Source organism: Cydia amplana, chromosome 11, assembly GCF_948474715.1.
Source record: "Cydia amplana chromosome 11, ilCydAmpl1.1, whole genome shotgun sequence".
Lineage (NCBI taxonomy): Eukaryota > Metazoa > Arthropoda > Insecta > Lepidoptera > Tortricidae > Cydia > Cydia amplana.
In genome coordinates this window covers 5,898,887-5,921,373 of record NC_086079.1, presented here as the reverse complement: position 1 = coordinate 5,921,373, position 22,487 = coordinate 5,898,887, and the positions used below count along the sequence as shown (strand labels likewise).

Sequence of the window (22,487 nt, the reverse complement as noted above, 5' to 3'; positions counted from 1 at the left end):
AAATCTGAACCCATTACAGTCCCGTTTTTATAACACGGCACGGGGTTTTTATAAGTTATAGTCCTTCTTTGAGAAATTGAATCTATGAATAAACTATTTTTATTAGGTTCACCGTGGGGCTTTTTACGCCTTTAACGGTTTGACAATTATATATAAAAACATTTTATATCAAACAACGGCCTTCCGGTCAGTCGGTAGTCACCCTACGAAGCAGGTTCCGGGTTTATTAATATTTTATTCATTTAAAATAATAATATATTTCTCTTAGGAGTTAATATTGACGTGTTTCATTTCTCTCAAATTAATAGTGGCCAATTAAAGAAATGAAACGATACTAGTTGTTTGTTGCCAGCAACCATGTTTCTAAACAAAGTAAAATGTAATGCTCAGTTTCTAAGCTTCAGCATATATAATTATCTCAACGACCAACGACGCCCCCGCTTTGAAAATCAATACCACGCAATGTTAAAGGGTCGGTAACTCCGTGTCTGTTTGTTTTGTAGGTTACGAAATTACGGATATCTATTTTCTCTAAAATAACGCGACTTTTACGCTAACCAATCATATATTTATACCTATATAATTTTATTACGGTAGTCTAAGATGAAGAAAAGTTTAAAACGGTATTTTGAACCTCCCATTCATAAGTAAACACGCACAGACCCACATAAACGTACAGCTATTCAATAAAACGGCAAGTATAACCAAAGACCGTAAGTAAACGCACTAAAATTACTGGTCCATCAACTGCGGCTGTTATCTCAGAAAGCATTAACCTACATTGAAACGTAACTCATAAATATTGCGCGTACGAAATCGAAACCAGTGCAGCGGCGCTTAATTCTGTTGAAAGACTTGAAAGCTAGCGTTTGTAAAATTATAAACGTCAATTTTTATAGCTTTTATGTTAGAAATTATAGTATTGCGTAACCAAATCACGCATGTAAGTACCTAGAGAAAGGGCCAGTGCAGTGCGTCAAATGTTTGACGCATATTTCAATTTTTAAAAAACTCGTACCTACTGAAACTGTTTTATTGTGTTACGAGATATCTCGGTCAGATTTCCTAAGTATTTAATAGACTTCGAGGGTGGTCCCCTACTGATGTGGCTTACGTCGAATGTCTTGAAAACGATAATTATATATTTTTTGATCTAGTAGGTACTTATTGTTCATCGAAAAACGAACATCACAGCACTATGACAAAAAAAATCGCATCGCTTATCATTCCGCGTAATGCTAGATGTATATATAGTTTAGTGATACGTTCTTTCATGTAGCACTTTAAAATAATAAAAAGACCTAATTATGGCATAAAAACTTGAACCGGACTCGGACATAATAGCCAAGAAAATTACCAAATTATTTTTATTACGCGCCACATCGACCGTTACACATTTCGATAGATCACATTGTGACGTAACTTTATTTCTGGGTTGACCGGTGGCATGGTTTATTGACTTTTTCAGTTTTTGTGACTACTCCGGAACGGTAGCGGGATTACGAAAAACGAGGTTTTTGGTATCAGATGACACAACACTGGTTTAGCCATCAATAGAATTTTGTTTGTCAGTCTAAACCATCGATTCCTCAAGAAACCTAAATTAAAAGTCTTCTTCCTAAATGATCCTGCGAAATGCGAAATTAAATCTTTCTGTCTATTACCTCTTCACACTTAAACCTCTGAACGAAATTTATGTGAAATTTGGTATTGAGATAGTTTGGGTCCCGGGAAAGCAAATAGAGTAGTTTACATGTTAAGAGTGTTAAAAAAAGGGGGGGGGGGGGGTCATTTACTATGAAGCTGGAATATAAAACTACTATAATAATTCTACGCATATGAGGTCGCGCAGAAGCTAGTATAGGTATGACATATATAGTTTTACAACAATAAGAAAATGACAATTGTTTTTTGAATAATTTACTTCCTTGCGCATAAAAAGAAAAGTATTTAGAAATAGCACCTAAGTTAAACGAAAAAAAGTATGTGATTGCGAGTTAAGGGTTAGAAACTACGGGGCTACAGGTTTGAAAAAGTGCTTCAAAAGTTTCGGATTAAGCAAAGCAATTTCCCGAGATGCAGAATGGAACAATAAAGTAAGTCTAGACTTAGTCTAGACTTCGGTAACGAGTGGGGTGCCTGGTTTACGATCTAGGGTCCTAAGTCGAGATCGATACATACCTACACGTAGCAGGAAGCTGAAGAAAAACCAGTTCCATTTGAGATATTCACTCGCTCGTCGTTGCATTTCGCTTTTTTTACAAGCTTTTATTTAACATGCAATGTATGTACAATGTAGGTACATACATATTCTTGATCCGGTCTAATCTTGCAAGCTAAATTAGACCCACTTCCCATTATTCGATCGGGTGACGATGCAATATTATGGTACCATCGAGCTGATCTGATGATGGACGCAGGAGTTGGCCATAGGAACTCTGTGATTAGTGATAAAACAACGCAACCTAATTGTGTTTTGGTTTGTTAGAATTGTCACGGTGAATATTAGTTGCCTCTTGAAAGAAATGAAGTACAGTCAGCGATAAAATTTAAAGTAACTTTATTCCATTAGAAAACAAAATAAAATACCTTCCTATACCTTTTTTTTTGACGGAGTGGGAATGTAAACGCATTCCCCGGTGTGTGGGACTCGCCGCTCCTTTCCCCTCTCCTGGCAAGAGAGGGGGGAATTTGGCCCTACCCACTAAACCCACTCCGGCGCTTCACCCTCTCTGCCGTTCGTGAGGGCGCACTGGGACCGATGACATTCCACCACGGCGCCCTCCGGCAGCCCCGGCTTATCGCCAGACAAAACATACTTAAATAACCAATGTATGATATCATCTGCTAAAATAAAAATAATAATTTCGCGTAGGTACTGCAAAGTAGGTATTTTTTATGTATGTAGGTACATAATTAGCCGATTGTACGTTGCTACCTATGTGAAGGCCTTTTTGCATTAACACAAAGCATTCTTCTTTACACCTAGATAAATAACTGTATTGTCAATGCTATTAGTACCTACTTCCTATAGCCCTAAATAGGTATAGCGGAAGCGAACACTGGTTTCTTTGAACCGACATAATTGCCTGTTCACGAACGTCGGTGTGGTTAACAAGCCAGATGGAGTGGGAGGATATTTGATACTACACTATAATAGAAGCACAAATAATACTGAATGGGATAACTATCCCTAAACGAAGTAATATAGGGATAAGATTCGAATGTGCAAGCAAATTATTAGGTACCTACCTCTAAATAGATGAAAAACTACCTAAAAAACCGGTAAAATGTGAGTCGGACTCGCGTTCCAGGGGTTCTGTGCATTACCCAATTTTTAACAATGTATTTTTTTATGTGGAACGTGAATGAAATGTCATAGAAACAGACGCACGAGTGATCCTATAAGGGTTCCGTTTTTTTTTCCTTTTGAGGTTAAAAAGATCAAAAAATTCTGTCCAGACAAATAATGCGCTACAACAACGAAACGCCTTTCTATCTCTAGCACTCTTTCATATTAGTGCACTAGAGAGACAAGATAGCGTTTCGCTGTCGTAAGTAGCGCAAAAAATTGTGATCTTGGCTAGGCCCCCAGACGTTAATTAACGTTACAGAAAGGTAAATCTTATGACAATGAAAAAAAATGTGTCACTAGTCCAGAAATAATAATTATACCTACAGTTAAGCAGTCTTTTTAATTGTGAGAATCGTCGTTAGAAAACTTCAAACGTATGCCTTTGTTGAAATTTTATTTTCCCATGCTTTTAAGACTTTTAGGGCAGGAAAGACAAATTAGGACCCTTTCAAAAATGTTAAGTTTACAACTTCAAAGAAATATAGTTTTATTTCATTCGTTATATAAGCTGTATAAGTTTTAAATCAGTGTTAACTTTACCTGTTCCTAAGTGACCACGGTACTGTTATTTATATTTCTGTATAAGTACCTATCCTGTATAAAATTAATTCAAAATTTATAGGAAAATCGCTAAAATACTCCTATTCGTAATCTTTATCTATATTAGTGTTAATTTCATACCAGACAAGTGTAATAACCTCTCGCCTCAACTTGTTAAAAAGCGCTTCCGCTGCTGACCTTTGATGCTTGTTTCTTTATGTCGTTAGACCTGTCTCTTATTACACATACAGTTACTAAGCCCTTAAACTCTTAGCAATAAAGTGCGATTTTAATTGTACGAGGTGTAGTTAAGATTGTGACGAGTGAGTTAAATGTATGATTTACTGCACAAAAATGTGATAATGTGAAAGAGTTCAGTAGCTGCTGTAGAATTTTTAAATGACATGATAATTATACATTCGCAGGCAGGATTCCTCATTTATCGTTGTCTTGAACTTGAACCCAAAAAGCACTAAGTAAAACATAAGTACAGTCGCCATCGGATATATATCGGAGCGGCCAAGGTGCTCACAAATATCTGACCACGCCTCTAATGTCATGGCGCGTGGCTAGGTGTGTTCAGATATTTTTGAGCACATCGGCTATTCAAAGCAGAGTTTGTTTTTATGTCTAGGCAGCGTGCTTTGGGAACATCAAAATTGGTCACTTGTCACCTAAAGATATAAAATCGACGAATTATACATTTCTAAATAGAAACCATTAACCTCTCGAAAATAATCGTAAACAGCACAAAAAGCTAATGTTAGGACTAGAACCGAATACATTATCATAGGAATGTGATGATGTGAAAAAAAATAAAAATATAGACAGTTGAGTAACTTGTTATTGACGACAGTAAGGAGATAGATAAGACGAAACAAGACTTGGAACTAAATTCCGAGACGATAACATTTACACTTTAGAAAAAAAAGTTAGAATGGGAACGATAATCGATATGGAAGCGATAGGTAGGTACTTTCAAAGGAAGTCTATTAGAAAAAAAATAAAGGAACGTATAGATAGATTGTCTAGAAAACTTTGTTGTTTATTTACTAGACACCCAATATATATAATAGATAAATCTCAAATAGACATGGTTGATTAAGTTGATTTTATACTCGTACATCAAGTCAATAACATTAATATTTATGTCTAACACTTTAGATCGAGCCTGTTATGTCGTGTAGACTTAAACGATAAAAGAAACGTTTAAAATTTATGTTTTCGTGACCGAATCTTATATGAAAAGTATCCACATCATTAAAATCATCAAATATCATGATTAAATCTTTGAATACTTCGCAGTTGTTAATATTATAAATACGGAAGTGTTTACACGCAACAAAGTCAAACTAACGGTAAGTTCGTAAAGAATCAGGAAATACTCATCACCGAACAACAAAACATCATACAAACCAGATGAATGCTGGCTAGATAATCATACCGATACAAAAGCTAGGTTTGTGGGACACGCGCGCGCATACAACTTTGTACTCGCGGTGTGTAATTGTGTATCTATTGTGTTGTTGTGTAACGTTTAATTGCACGTTACAGTGTTCTAGTAAAAGCCGTACAGTCGAGATATACATATGTATAATGTGTGCATTATAATTTTAAATATTCAAATGGCATAAGATTGACGAGTTTATGTACCTATTGTGATTGTTTTTGTTTACAATACTGATACAATATATGCATATTACAATACTGATACATTATGTGCGGGCGTGATCAGGATTTGAATAATTAAAATAGTAATTGAGTAACGTACTACGTAAATTGGTAATGTTATTTTCATTTTATCATTATGTTTAAAGTTTTAAGCTTAATTTAAACCAAAGTTTACTTTTAGACCTAGTGCTAAAGTAATCATGAACAGTGCTAGCAAGAAGGCACCCAAAATAAATATATAATTAGGAAACAAACACTGGGAAAAAAAGATACCGGGGAATAAGCAAAAGGATTGGTAAATTTTGCGAATGGAAAGATTGCTATCACAAAAAAAAGATTTTGGCAAAAATATCGACATACTCACTTACTTACCATACATATGAACTAAAGCAACATTATTAACGATATTCAAATGAACTATTCACGTCCTATTGACATAATGGAGAATCGCTCACTCGAGAGGAAAGCCCATAGATGACTCATGACCACGTGGGTAGAGAAAGCTCGTGCGTCAGATCGACAGTAAATAACCATATTCATTAGACAACTTTACTGAACAGCGATGGACCTTGTATCTTTGCAATAAGATTTACGTTCAGTTAACAGCGTAGATGATGGTTCATTTAGCAACGTGTGTTGTGTTGAAATTAATGACGTGTTAAGTTTCTTTTTTAGTTAATAAAATGACATCTTTTACGCAAATGTAAATTGCAGAAAAGATGGAATATAGGCAAAAATGCGAGTTTAGTAATCATTACCCTAGGCCAAGAAGCTAAACTTCGTATTCATTTAACTTTACCATAAAACTTGGTTAAGTTAAAAGCATCAAAATATTCGTTAAAATTTAAAAATAAATCATTGTGACATCACATTACATTTATACTACTTAACATCTTTTTATGATTTTAAGAGTTTTCAATATGCAACGGAAAAGTGCTATGATGAAATGATTCTAGTTCCTTTGAAACACTGAAACATTTTTGAAACACCGCTTTTAACGCAATATGTATACATTACATTACAAATAAGTATACAATGCATAATTAACTCAAAACAATGTTAGCAAAACATGTCCCAACATTGCTCATAACGAAATCTGCAGCAACTTCCATTGCAAAGCTGAATAAATCCACGAAACTGATGTCACTCGTAGATGAAATCAGCAACACAGTTGTTGCTGCACCATTGTGCGGTGAGCATCAAACGAGACGTACTTGACCTAGTTGAATTACGGTAATTTCATTAGTAAAATTATACGAAAACGAGAAACGTCGTTGTTGGTGTTAATGAGCATCTTCAACTTGGTGAATCACTATTCTGTTTATTTTTTTACACTTCGTTAGCACGCAAGCCTGAAATCTGTAATTGCGACTCTAAATGTGTATTTTATTCATATCCTGATGAGTTGATAAATATACGGCAGTAAATAATGTACTTCTACAAACTACAAACTAACTGAAAAGTTGTATATTAGTTTCGCCAAAGTTTTGGCAAAATTGGCGTACAAAATCCGTAACATCGACAACGTAATGATAATGGCTCAATTGGATCGTGGGTTGTAAACTAAAGAGTTTATGAGCTTTTAAGATAATTTGCAGTTCATTCTCACTCAAGAACACCTCAATTTGCAGATGTGCAAAGTAGGTCTAGGTCTAGGTAATACGGATACAATTTACAGACCTTTTATTCTCTTAGAATAGGGGCCAATCATACTCTGCATGGCATTTGCAATGACATAATGTGGGAATGTCTACGGAGCCACGCTGTTACGTCGTTGCCAAATCTAATGTTTAGTTAATTAAATTTTTATGTATTTACATATATTGTTTTTCTTTGTATCTTTACTTATTTATTCTGTAGTTTCACAGTGCCTTGGTTTTATACTGTAATGCTGTGTTACTTACTTGATCAGTACATAAATAAATAAATGTCATCATTATCTAATGTCCAATTTCTATGGAAATATTTACGCTGCAAGTCGGTGCAAAGTTAGTTTAGAATGTTTAGATGGTCTCTATTCGCTGTCCCAATTGCATTTTGGAATTGCAAAGGAGCCTACACTGTATGGGCAAAAAATCGATTGGCGCAGACGCTAGTTTTTACAAATATGATTACTAAATATCTACCTAAACTTCATTAACGTCCAGAAGGGGAAACTCGAGTCTTTTTTGCCATGTGTTTTTTGATAAATCAAAAAATTAGAAACCGGCACGTTCTATATCAATTTCATCACCGGTATGAATGTCATTCATCACACTATAGTATTAAAAGGCCGCACACAATAGATTGTATTTGCAAATAGCAAAAAGTAACAATAGGTTTAGTATTGGCCAACGTCGCATAGCGTGAATTGTTGACTGATATTAATACCTGGCATTGAAATTGAGATATTTAGTACCTAGAGATAGGCTTGGCTGGTTTGGTATAATCTAGAAACCACATTTGCGTTGAAGGTGAATAGTGATCGATAAAATTTGAGTGCGAAAGTGCGCCATTGAAGATCACAAACCTACGAGTACGTTGTGCAACTTTCAGCTTAAAAGTCTTAGCCGTAAGATCAAAGTTTGAATGTCAGTGTGTAATGGTAAAAACAAAACTACGCATGCTGTACTTGACCTGCAGTTACACCATACATGGAACTTGGCTTCCTATCCGACTATACTGACAGATTATATTCTCATCTCTTTCACTCCTGCTACGACTATACAAGTGTGAATGAGAAGTTTTAAGACCCCGGTTGTCAGTTTGGTTTGCGGATAACCGTTTCGCCAGGAAGCAACTGTGCCAGTCGGCCGATTTACTTCCGAGCACTCGAGATTGAATCTTACATTGTATACTATAAGAGCCAATTTAGATTGAATCGTAGCACGTGGCGGCGGAGTCACGCACTTCCATTTTTGGTAATATGGTTTTCATGGTAATATATCATAGAAATAACATTACACGGTGATAAACCACACAAGATGTATAGAAACGTTAGAAACCAACTCGACGAGTCTTTATTGTGTTATGACTGTATAAACGTATCTTACAGAGATAACAATTAATGTGTTTATTTATCGCTGAACTTATGACAGATACAGTCGCCATCAAATATATCGAAGCGGAACCGAGGTGGTCAAAAATATCTAAACACGCACGCTAACTCCTTGACTTGTTCAGATATTGGTGAGCACCTTGGCCGCTCCGATATATCTGACGGCGACTGTACAATAACGCGGACAAATTTTTCCAAGAAAATAAAAGTTATCAAACGATCAAACCGCAGACACTTAATGGAAATTGGTCAATTATTAATTTCACCTACCATTAGTAAACACAACTAGCGATTATGCACGATTCTAGTGGTTTCGTCACAAAAGAAAATTTTAAAGTGGGTCAGATTTACCGCGCTGTCGGCTCGGTTTGCAGACTTGTTTTACTATCTAGTGAGTAATTGATAGCTTTCTTTAACCTCTGCTGGTGGTGGAAAAGCTAGCGACAAAATGCCGTTCCTAGACACTGAGTAAAACCACCCAACTATATCCCAATGCTACAATTACGGTCCACAAGTTCAATACGTAATGCAAATGAAGCAAGGCCCCAACGTTATCTGTTCTCTTTGACGGCGCAGCAACTAGTATCATTTCTCTCTCCTCGCTCTTGTAAAAATGCCGTTTGTCAAAAAAGGACAACCATACTGTTGACAAGATGGACTTCAAATCAAGGTGTTACCGTTTCAGGTGGTGTCAAGTTGTGTATGTTTGCGTAAAAACGTATGTGTGCTCTTTTAGGGATGTGCAAAGTCGATTTTAATCATGTTATATATCGATAAACGCTACACAGCGGAACGAAATAGCGATTAATTGAAGCTTCAATATCTTCGTTAAAAATAAACATAATTGAAATGCTAATGGATAATGAATATATTATAATATCATAATATAATTCAATTATTGCGGAACACATATTTTTGTATGTATTTGTGTATTGTAATTAAAAATCTGAACTTTCCCTTTGTTCCCTGCTGTGGCGTGACGATAAAATCGTGATCTGATAACCTCCATAAAGAATAGAAGCATTTTTTGTTTATTTTAGTTGTCGTTAAACCTTTCAAGTAAAATTAAAATTGCAAGAAATGTCGATAGTTTATCGATATGACTTTATCGACATGGCTACAGCAAGGTGGATTCACATTGTTAATCGTACACTAAACAAAAGTGGTAACAGTGACAGCTCGCTTAGAGTCCATCTTTAAATATATTATATCTATGTAATGAAGTATTGAAACCAATGTATTTTTCCTTTATTTTCTGAGTTTGTTCTTTTGCCATTGAATTGGTCCACTCAAATAATAGTCTCATATAAACTAAAATATTAAAAGTTACTTTAAGACCATAGTTGGGAGATTTTTGACTATAGTGGAATGGATTTAATTAAAGTTTGCTTAGCAAAAGGAAGGCAGCTACTACGCAGTTTTGAGCGTTTTTCATTGTCAAGAAACTTGAAATCAGATTAACGATATGTCCTACCTATGAGTGTGACTATACGTTTTCGCAGTTACACGAGTATGACTATACGTTCACGCTAATTATTCATGCTGCAAACTAACGTGTTCATATGTGGAAATAGATATGGAAATCAAATCGCCAGTGAATGAACACCGCGTCTATCTCCATCAGTTCCACGTCTGAAAGTGGAACAAATGTTGATAGGCTTGAACTACCGGCAAGTTAACCTCGTAGCGAAACTTGTTAGGAATGTGGTTTCTATTGTGGAAAATAAAATGACTCTCTTTTATGAGTATGAGATTTAGCCAAAAGAGCTGGCAGCTTCCTCACTCAATGAATAAGCGTTGCTATTCAGCGAAGAAATGCTGCCAGTATCTTTGGCACTATGCCCCAGGGCCCTATTTAAATATAGATTTTTAGTTTTTAATTAGTTTAAATTTGGGCCTTTACATTTTATTCCATAAAAAAAAACTATTTAACGACTAATATCTTTTATGAAATTTATAAATTCAGCTATTTATATTTTGGTAAGAGTAGGATGAAGTTATTAAAGAAGAGGCATTTGCCCACTGATGCAATAAACAAACAATTAAATTTGCTAGATTATTGAGCATTAGCAAACAAGCAAAAAGTTTGAAGACTTCATACTAACAGCAGGCTATCCTCGGGTTACTGATTACCCGAGCAAGCCAGTCCATAGTCAAGAAAATAGGCTTAGTAGTGATAGTTTATATGAGGCAAAAGAACACATTATAAGATTTTAATCTTAATTTTTAACAAGCAGACACGTCTGTAAACGATGCTATTAAGCTTAGAACTCATGTCTCACCCAAGATAGCAATTTTTCCACTTTTATATTTATTCTAAGCTTAAGATTATATGTAATCATACAAAAATTTACTGCTAAAATCATAACCCTTCTTTTCATATTTGCCATAATATCGGGATAGACAATCGATCGGAACCAATGAATAGCCATCGAACTTATCTCAACAGGAAGTCACGTAACATTTAAACACGTATTAAACAACTGTACCGATATTCGGAACCTAAAGTAATATATTGAGAGTGGCAACGCTGTAGTTAGTCGTATTGTCCTTTTCTAGCATATACGTCCATCTCTCTCCCACACCCCCACCACTTCAGGCAGTTGCGTTTGACAATTTTGACAGTTAGAAACAAACGCAAATTACCTCATTGGCTTGCTGTTTTTCCATCTGGAAGGTCGTGAAGCTAAACTGCTGGTGAGTTTTTGAATTTGTACCCCAGTTTAGCTGACTATATTGAAAAACAGTTTCTAACGGCTTTTGCCGTTCGAAATAAATATTTAAATTTAGTTGTCCGTTAAACTATCTAGCAAATAAAAATGATCCGGAATAGTGATGTGCAAGTGTTTTCAAAGGCTGCCTGCGCGCACCGTGGCTATGCCAATGAAAATACTAAAACACATGGTAGAAAACACATCGAGCTGGTAAAGCGTGCACGTGTCACCATTATAATTTAATTTTATTAAGTCTCTTCCGAGTCTTGTTAGTTTAAATCTTTGTGTGTGTATAATAACGGTTGAAATTATATAATACTTAAATGGTGATGTGTGGAGGTATACCCTTTCAAGTGATTTGTGTTTTCGAATACGAATGGATCGGATAGTTAATACGTGTTACGTAGAACCTACGTATTAAGGTAGAAGCTTATAGACATGTAGGTTTTTTATCTGTCCAAGTATCTATCAGCAATTTATCTTTTTATCCCGTTCCGGGTTAATATAATATTGCAAAATTAATTTTTTGGTAATAAACTTGCTGATAAATAACGTGTACCCGAATAGGAGTCGACGATATTTCCGCTCTAAGGGACACAAGGTAACGAACAAACCTACATCGCAAACATTGCATTTATTTTTGTGGAAAGTGAGTACTTCGGCAGTACATAAACTTAAATCTGACTAGACATAGAGAGAGATTTGCATGGCTCTGCGCAAGAATGACATGCGAATTCGTGAAGTATTTCACTCTGTATCTATCAACTTATATCTCTCCAACTAGATCTTTGATTTATGTAGGTAGGTACCTACTTAAATATATAACTTAGCAGGTACTTACAGCTTTAAAGGTTAAGGAAAAGAACTCTTGCATGTAGGTGCTATATGTGCTTGTGTTATTTTGAATTTGAATAACTTGATTATTAATTCTATACGTAACTACATACAAGAGGGTCAATTCTTAAGCCTACTTACCTACCTACATAAATAGTACACTTAAATTAAACGTTTCAAATAAAATCGGAAGCCTGTGACATGGAAGGGCATTAATGATACGGGAATCTTTAGATTGATTCATTGACGAAGACGCATGGTTTGGTTCATATTGTCAAATTATATTAGTTAACTGTAGAGTTAAAGTTTAGTTTTGGCAAATCTGCACGTCACCGTGAATGACACTTTCTAAAAGTGCCTGTTAAAGCCTCCGTAAAGCCTTTCACCTTGTCGAGCAAGGAACCCGCAACTTAGGGAATATTACCCATAAACTCAGGGTATTTGATTTGAATGATACTTATTCTTAAACTTACGTTTGTTATGGTTCCACCTGCTAAGGTGCGCCTAAGAGAATCTTTTATTCGTTCACAAACTAACGTCAAGTTATTTGTGATGAAACCAATATATTATGTACCTATCTAAATCTGCGCAAGGCTGCCATGTTTACACCTGCGTAAGGTGTGCCAAAAGAATCTTTGATTCGTTCACAAACTAACGTCAAGTTATTTGTGATGAAACCAATATATTATGTACCTATCTAAACCTGCGCAAGGCTGCCATGTTTACACCTGCGTAAGGTGTGCCAAAAGAATCTTTGATTCGTTCACAAACTGACGTCAAGTTATTGATGATGATATTATAACCTATGTAAGCCTGCGCAAGGCACGTCAGACATATTCACAGAAATATAAATGATATGGTCATAACACAGGCGTGCGAGTAGACCACAATCACAAAAATATTACAAAGATTAAGTTGTAAATATCTCTTTTTAGAGAAAGTAAAAATGGTTTAAAATAATGTTTTGGGTAAAAATCAGTCGAAATAGGCAAGGCTTCGTTATTAGAGTTTTCATTTTTGTTTACCAATCTATTTCAAGGGTCCCGAACACCCTATTGGCTAAACCCGAAATTGGGCTAATTAACTGTGGTAAAAGTGAAAACTGCTTTCCATTTACATAACATTTCTAAAATTATAATAGGTAAAATAAAAACCTAAGATTCCAGGCCTATCTCGACTCATTTTTATTTTAAAGATGAAAAAATCTTCGCACCCTAATATAAAATTGTGGTCTGGAGACGCTAAGCCTCATAACTTGGGTGGCATAGATAATACTAAGAGATTTAGTCACCTAATTTCGACTATAAGCCCAGGCAGAATATTGATAATTAGAATAAGGAGTGGTCAATCCTCCAAGGTCCATACAATCTGTGGACTCTAATTAAATCAGGCTCGGTAAGCTCACGACACGACAGAGCTTACGATTCCATTCTGAAATAAGCTATGTCTACAATATATATTACCCATGGTGTGAAACAAACAGCCTGCTCAAGGTGTACAAAGGGTCCGTTTAACGGCCCTATAAACATCTACAAACCTTTGAAGTCTAGGCCTGCTACAATATGACAGACTAGAAATAAATACATATGATCCCAATGTAAGAGCAGCTCACAGTTGCATAAATTATATTTGGCTGGAGAGCACTTGTCTTTCAGTTAACATGTTTACGAGTACCTACCTATGTACACGACATGACCAAGGTTACCTACCTTTTTACATAATTATTATATCCCTGACTGCCATGGTATATTAGGAAAATTATCATGTGCTGGCGGTGCTGCACAAGCATGTTTGAAATAAAATATACAAAACTGGCCTAACGGGCGTTTATGAATTATGTATTTTACACCCTTGTGTCTGTATTGTGACCCTGGAAGTTTTAAACCACCTGTATCGTAAGTGCTCCTATGCACGGATTAAGTTTATAATAAACTACCCATGCCCTAACCTCAAGGGCAAGTGCTTCTATGCACGGACCAGATACTGTTATCACTTATTTCACTTATCATGACTTGTCATAGTTTGATACTACACGTTTAATAAATTTAAGACCGTGGAATGTACCCACTACAAAAGGTTTTTAAAAATAGTGACTGAATGGTTTGCACGAACGGTTCTAGCACAGTTTCTGGGCGGTCACGTCTAGGGCATGACCCTCTAGTTCTCAATTTATACAAAATTATAGCATTGTGATACTGTTCGCTTTGCACAATAAAATAGGGGAACGGGAGCACGCCTTGCGAAAAGGCGAAGCTATTTTGAAACGCAAACCTTTCAAAAATAGATTGAAATATATAAATAATTATGTTTTTGGTGTGGAACATGTAATTGTACACCCAAACAAATGCAATCATTTATTATATGTTAGCAAAACTCTGCCAAAGTGTTAGTCTGTCTCTACAGTGTAACCTTCTTGCTCGAGACCTGAAAAAATAATCTCATGCAGTCAAGTGTCGGAAAACCAGGTCCACACTCTTAGCACTACCGTGAATATATCTAAGAAGTCTGTATACTGCCTTCCAGAAGGCGGGATGTTAATAGACTAGCCTATATAGTAGGCCAGAGATATAGTATACAAAAGCACACTGGCCCAAATCCAGTAATATTATATGCACTTCAGAATACAAAATAATTGACTATTCTGCGTATATTTGATATCAAAAAGTTACAATTACCTACCCTTAGGTCATAAGGAGGATAAATATACATAAATATCAAATATATTCGACAAAGTGTTGACCCTAGCATTGGATAAAATAGGTTCCTCTTAAACGGCATCTGCGCTGTTGGCTTTGGGCCCACGGGTGCCCGGCAAAAGGTCGGGGACCCCATGGTTCCGCACAGTTATTGCAAATAATGTAAAATCACAAAATAAACACAAATTTTCATTTTGGTTAAAAACACATATGCGATGAGCTAAGGTTTCGAATTAAGTACCTTATTCTTAATCTGGAAAGAGAAGACTGAATATTCAGAATTAAGCTATGTCTATGAATGGTTTACATAAATTAAGCCACTTTAGCGTTCAGAAACAATCAAGTTTATGTCTACTAGTAGGCACCAGATAAGGTAAACTACTCATACTGCATATATAGACAACAATGAGTACAATTAAGGTCACTTGATGATAGCTAAACATGAATATAAGCAGAATGAGCTGCACCTATACAAATATCATTGATAAAGCTCTGTGGCAATTCTACATTTACCATTTGAACGCCAAGAGCACCAAAAAGCGTCGTAACTAGTGCCCACATGAGTATTATGATATGGCTTAAGCTCTCAAAGTAACCTTCACAATTTTAAGTAAGGTTTGTTTAAGTCCATTAGCTCGCGTTCGCGTTAGTAAAGCGTACAAACGATTAAATGCATTTTATAGCTATAACCAAATAAATAGCTCACACTGGCTCACAGTCATTAAAAGAATTCAGTAAAATCATTAAAAGTATTCCCTATGACATTTTATTAAGTACCTACCCAATATTAACTTTGTGGGTAGTGATAGTGATATAACGAATATTTAAAATATTCGTCTACTTAATCCTAAGGGATTCTGGAAATAAGAAAGGTCTTGTCCTTGTTATATCCTGCAACTGCTTAACTTACTAGATAATTATTATCAAATTTGTCAATAATTGGGAGTTATAAATAAAAACTACTCGAGTACTTTATGATTTTTATCTTTTCATATTTTAATTACATCACTCCATATCACAGATGTTGTATGCTCCCTGAAGAGTAGACTGACTTATCTTCTTTTACATAGTCTCACATACATATAATTAAGTACTATAGCACCCTTGTGGTGACTCACTTATTTTCGTTGAAAATTTATAAGTACCTACATTAAATACGTATATAAAATGGAAAGTTAGTATCATAATATAATGGTATATAAAATTGTATGCTTTACTAAATACCTCTCTCCTCACATGTATTAAAATAAAGGGTGTACTACATAATTAATTAATTAATTAAACACTCCTAATAAAATAATATTACATATACATAATATGTAAGTACATGTATAATCACATTGGCTTGGCGTCTTCCCACCACCAGGCGATAACAAACACGTCTCAATATATTACTTTAGGTTCCGAATATCGGTACAGTTGTTTAATGACAGCGTTTTACACAAAAATAAAACGCTAATTAAATAACTTACCATATTCGGAACCTAAAGTTTTAATCCTGCCTGGTGTAAATATGTATAATTTTGAGACAATGAGGTAATTTGCGTTTGTTTCTAACTGTCAAAATTGTCAAACGCAACTGCCTGAAGTGGTGGGGGTGTGGGAGAGAGATGGACGTATATGCTAGAAAAGGACAATACGACTAACTACAGCGTTGCCACTCTCAATATATTACTTTAGGTTCCGAATATGGTAAGTTATTTAATTAGCGTTTTATTTTTGTGTAAAACGCTGTCATTATTTCACAGGACAAAATAAATATCAGTTCCCAACTATCGAACACCAACCATTACACCACGAGTTTTCTTAGAAGCCAGTAGACTGTACAGTCACCATCAGATATATCGGAGCGGCCAAGGTGTTCACAAATCTCTAACCAAAGTCTCTATTGTCAAGACGTTAAAGTGGATTTTAAGACGTTTTTGAGGTCCCTAGCCGCTTCGATATATCTGGAGGCTGTATCATGCGATCGCAGCATCGATAGGGTAAAACACTGTAATTTGCGACACAGAGTACAGAACCTTATATTAAACAAATACTCGTACCATCAGATAACGCTGCTTCGTTTGTAACAAGCTGAGGATGGTATCGGGAGGATCTAAGGTGTGCATGGGTGTAGGGAAACTGGAAGGGACCGGTTTAGTAAAACTTTGATATAATACATTAGTTGCTTGGAAGCGCTATTGAAGTGTGAAGAAACCCATAATTTAACTATTAATGAAGCAAATCAAATTTAGATTTGTCTTATTTGCAAGTTGCAGTAAAAAAATGTTAAGGTAGCGCCTTGCCTACCAAGATTACATATTTTAATCATATATATTGAGAATATTTACAAGTGTCGATTGATTTGAAGATGTTATGGCGTAAGCCGCCAATGCTCACCACCACCAGTTCGAAACCAACTTTGGGCACAGAATAAATAATAGTACTAAGTACAGAAGACTCACTCTCTAACAAAACGCGTCTGTTACGATCAGGACAGATATGGCCGCTAGGTGGCGACAGCGCCACGCGCGGCTTATGGCTAGCCACCAAAACTGTGTGGAAAGGATGTACTTTTAGCTACTTGTAGCAAAGCGACGAAATCGCGGAGTGAGCCACGCCTGCTTTGGGCAGTGGAGGAGTAGTATTTTTTTCGTTCATATATGACATATATTTCATGTTATACAACAATATCACGGAATGCATCAATTAAGTGCTGATTCAGTGTAAATAGTGCTGCATTGTCTTTGAGATGCAATTAGTGTTAGTATGTGAACAATGTGCAGCAATGAGAATAAAGCGCATTGTATTAACTTAACTTATATAATAGGTATCGTACAAGTTTACATAGGTACTGAACTTAAGTTTATCAAACAAAACAATAATATGTTTATGCATCTAAGATTTAGAATCAGTTACACAGAATCAATAACACTATATATACATTTTATGTGCGTCTAAGATTTAGAATCAGTTTTAGTCACAGAATCAACTAAGTACTTGTGGGTGTGGGTTTAGCAAATACTCTAATTTATTTTTCTCTTTATTAATATTGTTATGATTTACTCCGCTTATTTGAAACTATAAACGATGGTAATCAAAATAACGTAACATGAATAATCAACTGTCGGAGTCTGATAAAAAGATGACTCAATTTAATTTCCTCAAATAAACTAGAATATAATTAATGTCTAGATATCAATCGCAATGAAAAAACGCCGCTGCAGAGTATAATCAGGTATGTACCGTCAATAAGAAAGTGGTAAATGGAAGTAACGCAATTGCTTTTAAGTAGGCGGTTAAGGGGTTAAGCTATTCGAGTAACCAGTTTGTTTAAAAAAAAGCGGCCAAGTGCGAGTCGGACTCGCCCATGAAGGGTTCCGTATTTAGGCGATTTATGACGTATAAAAAAACTACTTACTAGATCTCGTTCAAACCAATTTTCGGTGGAAGTTTACATGGTAATGTACATCATATATTTTTTTTAGTTTTATCATTCTCTTATTTTAGAAGTTACAGGGGGGGGGGGACACATTTTACCACTTTGGAAGTGTCTCTCGCGCAAACTATTCAGTTTAGAAAAAAATGATATTAGAAACCTCAATATCATTTTTGAAGACCTATCCATAGATACCCCACACGTATGGGTTTGATGAAAAAAAACTTTTTGAGTTTCAGTTCGAAGTATGGGGAACCCAAAAAATTTATTGTTTTTTTTCTATTTTTGTGTGAAAATCTTAATGCGGTTCACAGAATACATCTACTTACCAAGTTTCAACAGTATAGTTCTTATAGTTTCGGAGAAAAGTGGCTGTGACATACGGACGGACAGACAGACGGACAGACGGACAGACAGACAGACAGACATGACGAATCTATAAGGGTTCCGTTTTTTGCCATTTGGCTACGGAACCCTAAAAAGGAAGTATGCCGGGAAAGAGCCACATATGGTAGCTATCGATGTTGATCGACGTTGACGTTTTTACACGTAATTAGAGTCAGGTGAATGGAACTGGCGTTCGATATAGATTATTTTCGCACTGGCTGATTTTTTCACCGAGCGTTGGCGAAGGTCTCCGTTTCAGCTTGGGAATAAATGCTTTCGTATGTCCGGATGTTCTCTACGGGTCGCAATTCTCAGCCGATTCTCGTGATATTTCGAGCAGGTCACGAGTTATTTTAAGATAATAGTTTTTTTTTTTTCACTTAAAAAGTTGGATTTTTTTCAATATGGCGGAGCCATACATTTATTGAGTGTTAAGTTGCGCTCGCGAGGTTTTCATGAGCATGGCCAATACTATTCATTTCAACATTTTACCGCAAAAAAAAATACAACAATACCTCCATTACGATTCTCATCACTGATTGTATCAATTACTCGGCAATATGAGAATTGTAAACACGCCAAGAAATCCTCGTGTTTGGGTAAACGTGAAACATCATTACTGGCGACCTTGGCTCCTATTCCGAGTACTACTGCATTCTCAAGCGAACCAGAATAAGTGTACATTCCGATTATGTAAAGTTAGTAAACACTAGCATGTGTTACCCCGCAATTTATGGTCAATATCTGGGAGACCGAGCTTTGCTCGGAAAACGTATAAAAACTAGATCGATTTTTCGCCCCCAAAAGCCCCCATATAGCAAATATAATCGAAATCGTTAGAGCCGTTTCCTAGATCCCCGAAATATAATATATAGGCTTTTTATTATATCTTCACCATAGCAAACTGACGAATATACCACATTCGCAAATAAACTGCAGGCCAGTCATGTTGCTGGGTAATAATCACTACCATAGCAAAGTAACGAAACAACTAGATTCCTTTATTTGCTATAGGCTACTTTCTTCATATATATATAATATTTGACACAGTGAATATGGGAATTTGCCCGATTAGTAAGTTTACTATGGGACAAAATCTTTCATGATCCATATAATCGTCCACGGAAAAATACCTTAACTACAAGTTGTAAGTTTACCATGGGTGCAAACATATAAACATTCAGATTTGTACAAATGTAACTCTGGAACCATGAATGTTAGATCTATTAAAATTTGTGAGAAGGTGTATTCTCCTATTTGGTGTAGATTTATATCAAAAAGTCAATTTTGTAAAAATAGCAGATACGTAAGTTTTCCATGGGGGCGACGATATAAATATATACTTATGGAATAATTGCTCGTTTAAAGGTATAAGATACCCGGATTTTAGGGGGCAAAAACGTACCAATGCTTAAATTAATATCGACTAAATTATTAGATATAGATAGAAAGCAATTTTGAAATCATAAAAACAAGTCTGACTTATCCTTGAAGTGAACAATATAGTTAGTTCATTTGTATAACGAAATGTCAACATTAGATGAGGGGATCGTGGTCCTTTAGTAGTACCTAATAATCCTAATATTACTTTTTCTTTGGTAAAAGATCTCGTAGTTCCCTGTTACACTGGTCACTTGTATGTGATACAAGGTCTTGCTGCCAATTCGCAATCAAATGGACGAAATATAACATTAAACCATTATTTACATTCTTTTTCAAGGCCACACAACCGGTTTATAACATTTTAATACTTTATTTCCGTTTAATACCGAGTTATATCACGTAGACGTTTCAAAACGGCAGTTAGTCATTCGCTGGAAGTTATCCCGAGGGGTATAAATTATGTCGTGACTCGGTATTAATTCAGGGTTATTTATGAATCAATTAGAATTGTTTGACATTATGCCAACGGCAGCTTTCTATCACCGCACCGCTCGCCATCGGCAGGGTGTTCATCCACACACCCTAGAACCTAAATGGTCGCGTACTGTGCGGTTTAAGAGGAATTTCCACCCGCGGACGCTCCGGCTGTGGAATGAGCTCCCTTCCGAGGTTTTCCCGAGGGTCTACGGTATGGGGTTCTTCAAAAAAGGAGTGTACAGGTTTTTAAAAAAAGGTCGGCAACGCGCATGTAACACCTCTGGAGTTGCAGGCGTCCATAGGCTACGGTGACTGCTTACCATCAGGCGGCCCGTGTGCTTGTTTGCCACCTATGTGGTATAAAAAAAATGAGTTCATAATCATATAAGACACTGACCTGTTGTTGCGCACTCTGGTGTTGATGTGCCTGACTTCTCTGCCGCCGCTGCTCTCGCCGTCGCTTCCGGACCCGGTCAGCTCTATGGTGTGCACTGACATGGACTTGCTCACCTGGCGGATAAATATACGGTTACTTTAGCCATAGAGAAAAAAATACATAGAGTGCTCACTCCATAGGTAATTTCGCTGATAAATAATTCCGCTATTCGATGCTATACTTCGTTTTTTTTAGCATTAGAAATAAGGTAAACAATCTTGATGTGTATTTTAATTGAAAAACACATTTTAAAAATAAGTTACGGTAAATATGTAACAATTATGAATCTAATGCGATCTTTTATAGTCCTCTGCTTTCATAAGTAATAGTTATTGGTTTTTAAAAAGTGTTTTACAATTAAAAGACATGTCAAAATCGCTTACCTTCTTTCAAGTTCTTTCCAATGCTAAAAAAAACGAACTATAGATGTCGACTACGAAAACAATAATCTTTTTGGTACCAAAACTGATGTATGGAGTGAGCACTCTATGCTTTAGCTCAGCGTAGGGGTTCCCGATAAATCCTACTGTTTGGATTATATTCTTCAAGCTAACATAAAGTGGATTGAATTTCTTTGAAGACATATTATGCAGGTTTCCTCACTATGTTTTACCTGACCGAAAAGCATAGTGTTGTGTTACTCATTCATGGTGCGCCCTAGTGCCTACTTCTAGAATTACTCCACACCGCAAAATTGTTTCTCTTCCTCGAAATTTACTTTCTTGGTTTTTTTAGCTTTTCTGTACAACCACCGATCCAGCATTTTGAGAGGATAAAAAGTTGATTATGTTCCGGTTTAGCTCATTTACACCCACTACTTCTATTTAACAGATACGGACACAGTATTTTTTATCTTAATCTTAAGAAACATTAGAGTAAAATACTTACAGGTGGAATGTATTTCCTAACCGCCGCCGTCAACTCATCTATACTCTTCTCCTTCTTCGGTTCCAACCCGAAGAACTTATTTTTCGCCTCCTGATTCAAAGCAGATATCTTTAGCACCTGCGGAGGTTTCTGGTCCATCTTCAGCGGACTTGTCATTTTATTTTCCGGCCTCCTTAACTTCCCTAACTGTATAGGTTCTTCAATTTTCTTTACAAATCTAGTATATGGTTTTTCGTCTTCGCTTTTCACTTCCACGGACGGTTTCCTACCAAGTTTGCCAAGTAGCGGTTTAGCTTCGTTGTTCATCTGACTCAACCTCTCTTTTAATTCATTGGCTCCTGGTAGTTGTATTTTTCTGGGGTCATTCGCTGGGAGAATTTTTCTAGGGAAAGGCTCCTGCAGGATCTTGGTAAGATCAGAATCGGTCCTGGAGGATTTCAGCTTGTTGTTCTTTCTCTGGAACCGCCTGGGCTTGGGGCCAGGGATCTCGTCAGAACTCTCTGACGATGAACAGCTTTTTTCTGATGAAGACACGCTGGATGCGGTGGATTCGTCATCGGAGGAGCTGTCGATGCCTTCATCTTTGAGACCCTGAAATTGAGAATAGAAAAAGATTTAAAATGTTATAAATTTTGACGCGCTTACGTT

General features: G+C 36.1%; 1 protein-coding gene and 1 non-coding gene across 2 annotated transcripts in view; one reads left to right on the top strand and one right to left on the bottom strand.

Annotated features, from left to right (window-relative positions):
• The window catches only part of LOC134652016 (uncharacterized), a 285,481-nt gene that overhangs the window by 113,574 nt on the left and 149,420 nt on the right, over nucleotides 1–22,487 (bottom strand). The window contains exons 11-12 of the mRNA XM_063507169.1: nucleotides 21,840–22,430; nucleotides 20,913–21,025 (exon numbers count right to left, since the gene is read on the bottom strand). Of these exons, the coding sequence (XP_063363239.1) occupies nucleotides 20,913–21,025; nucleotides 21,840–22,430 (704 nt within the window). The remainder of the gene's footprint in view (nucleotides 1–20,912; nucleotides 21,026–21,839; nucleotides 22,431–22,487) is intronic.
• LOC134652529 (U6 spliceosomal RNA) lies at nucleotides 11,971–12,074 on the top strand. The gene has a single exon (XR_010097191.1). It is a non-coding gene; the product is annotated as a U6 spliceosomal RNA (small nuclear RNA).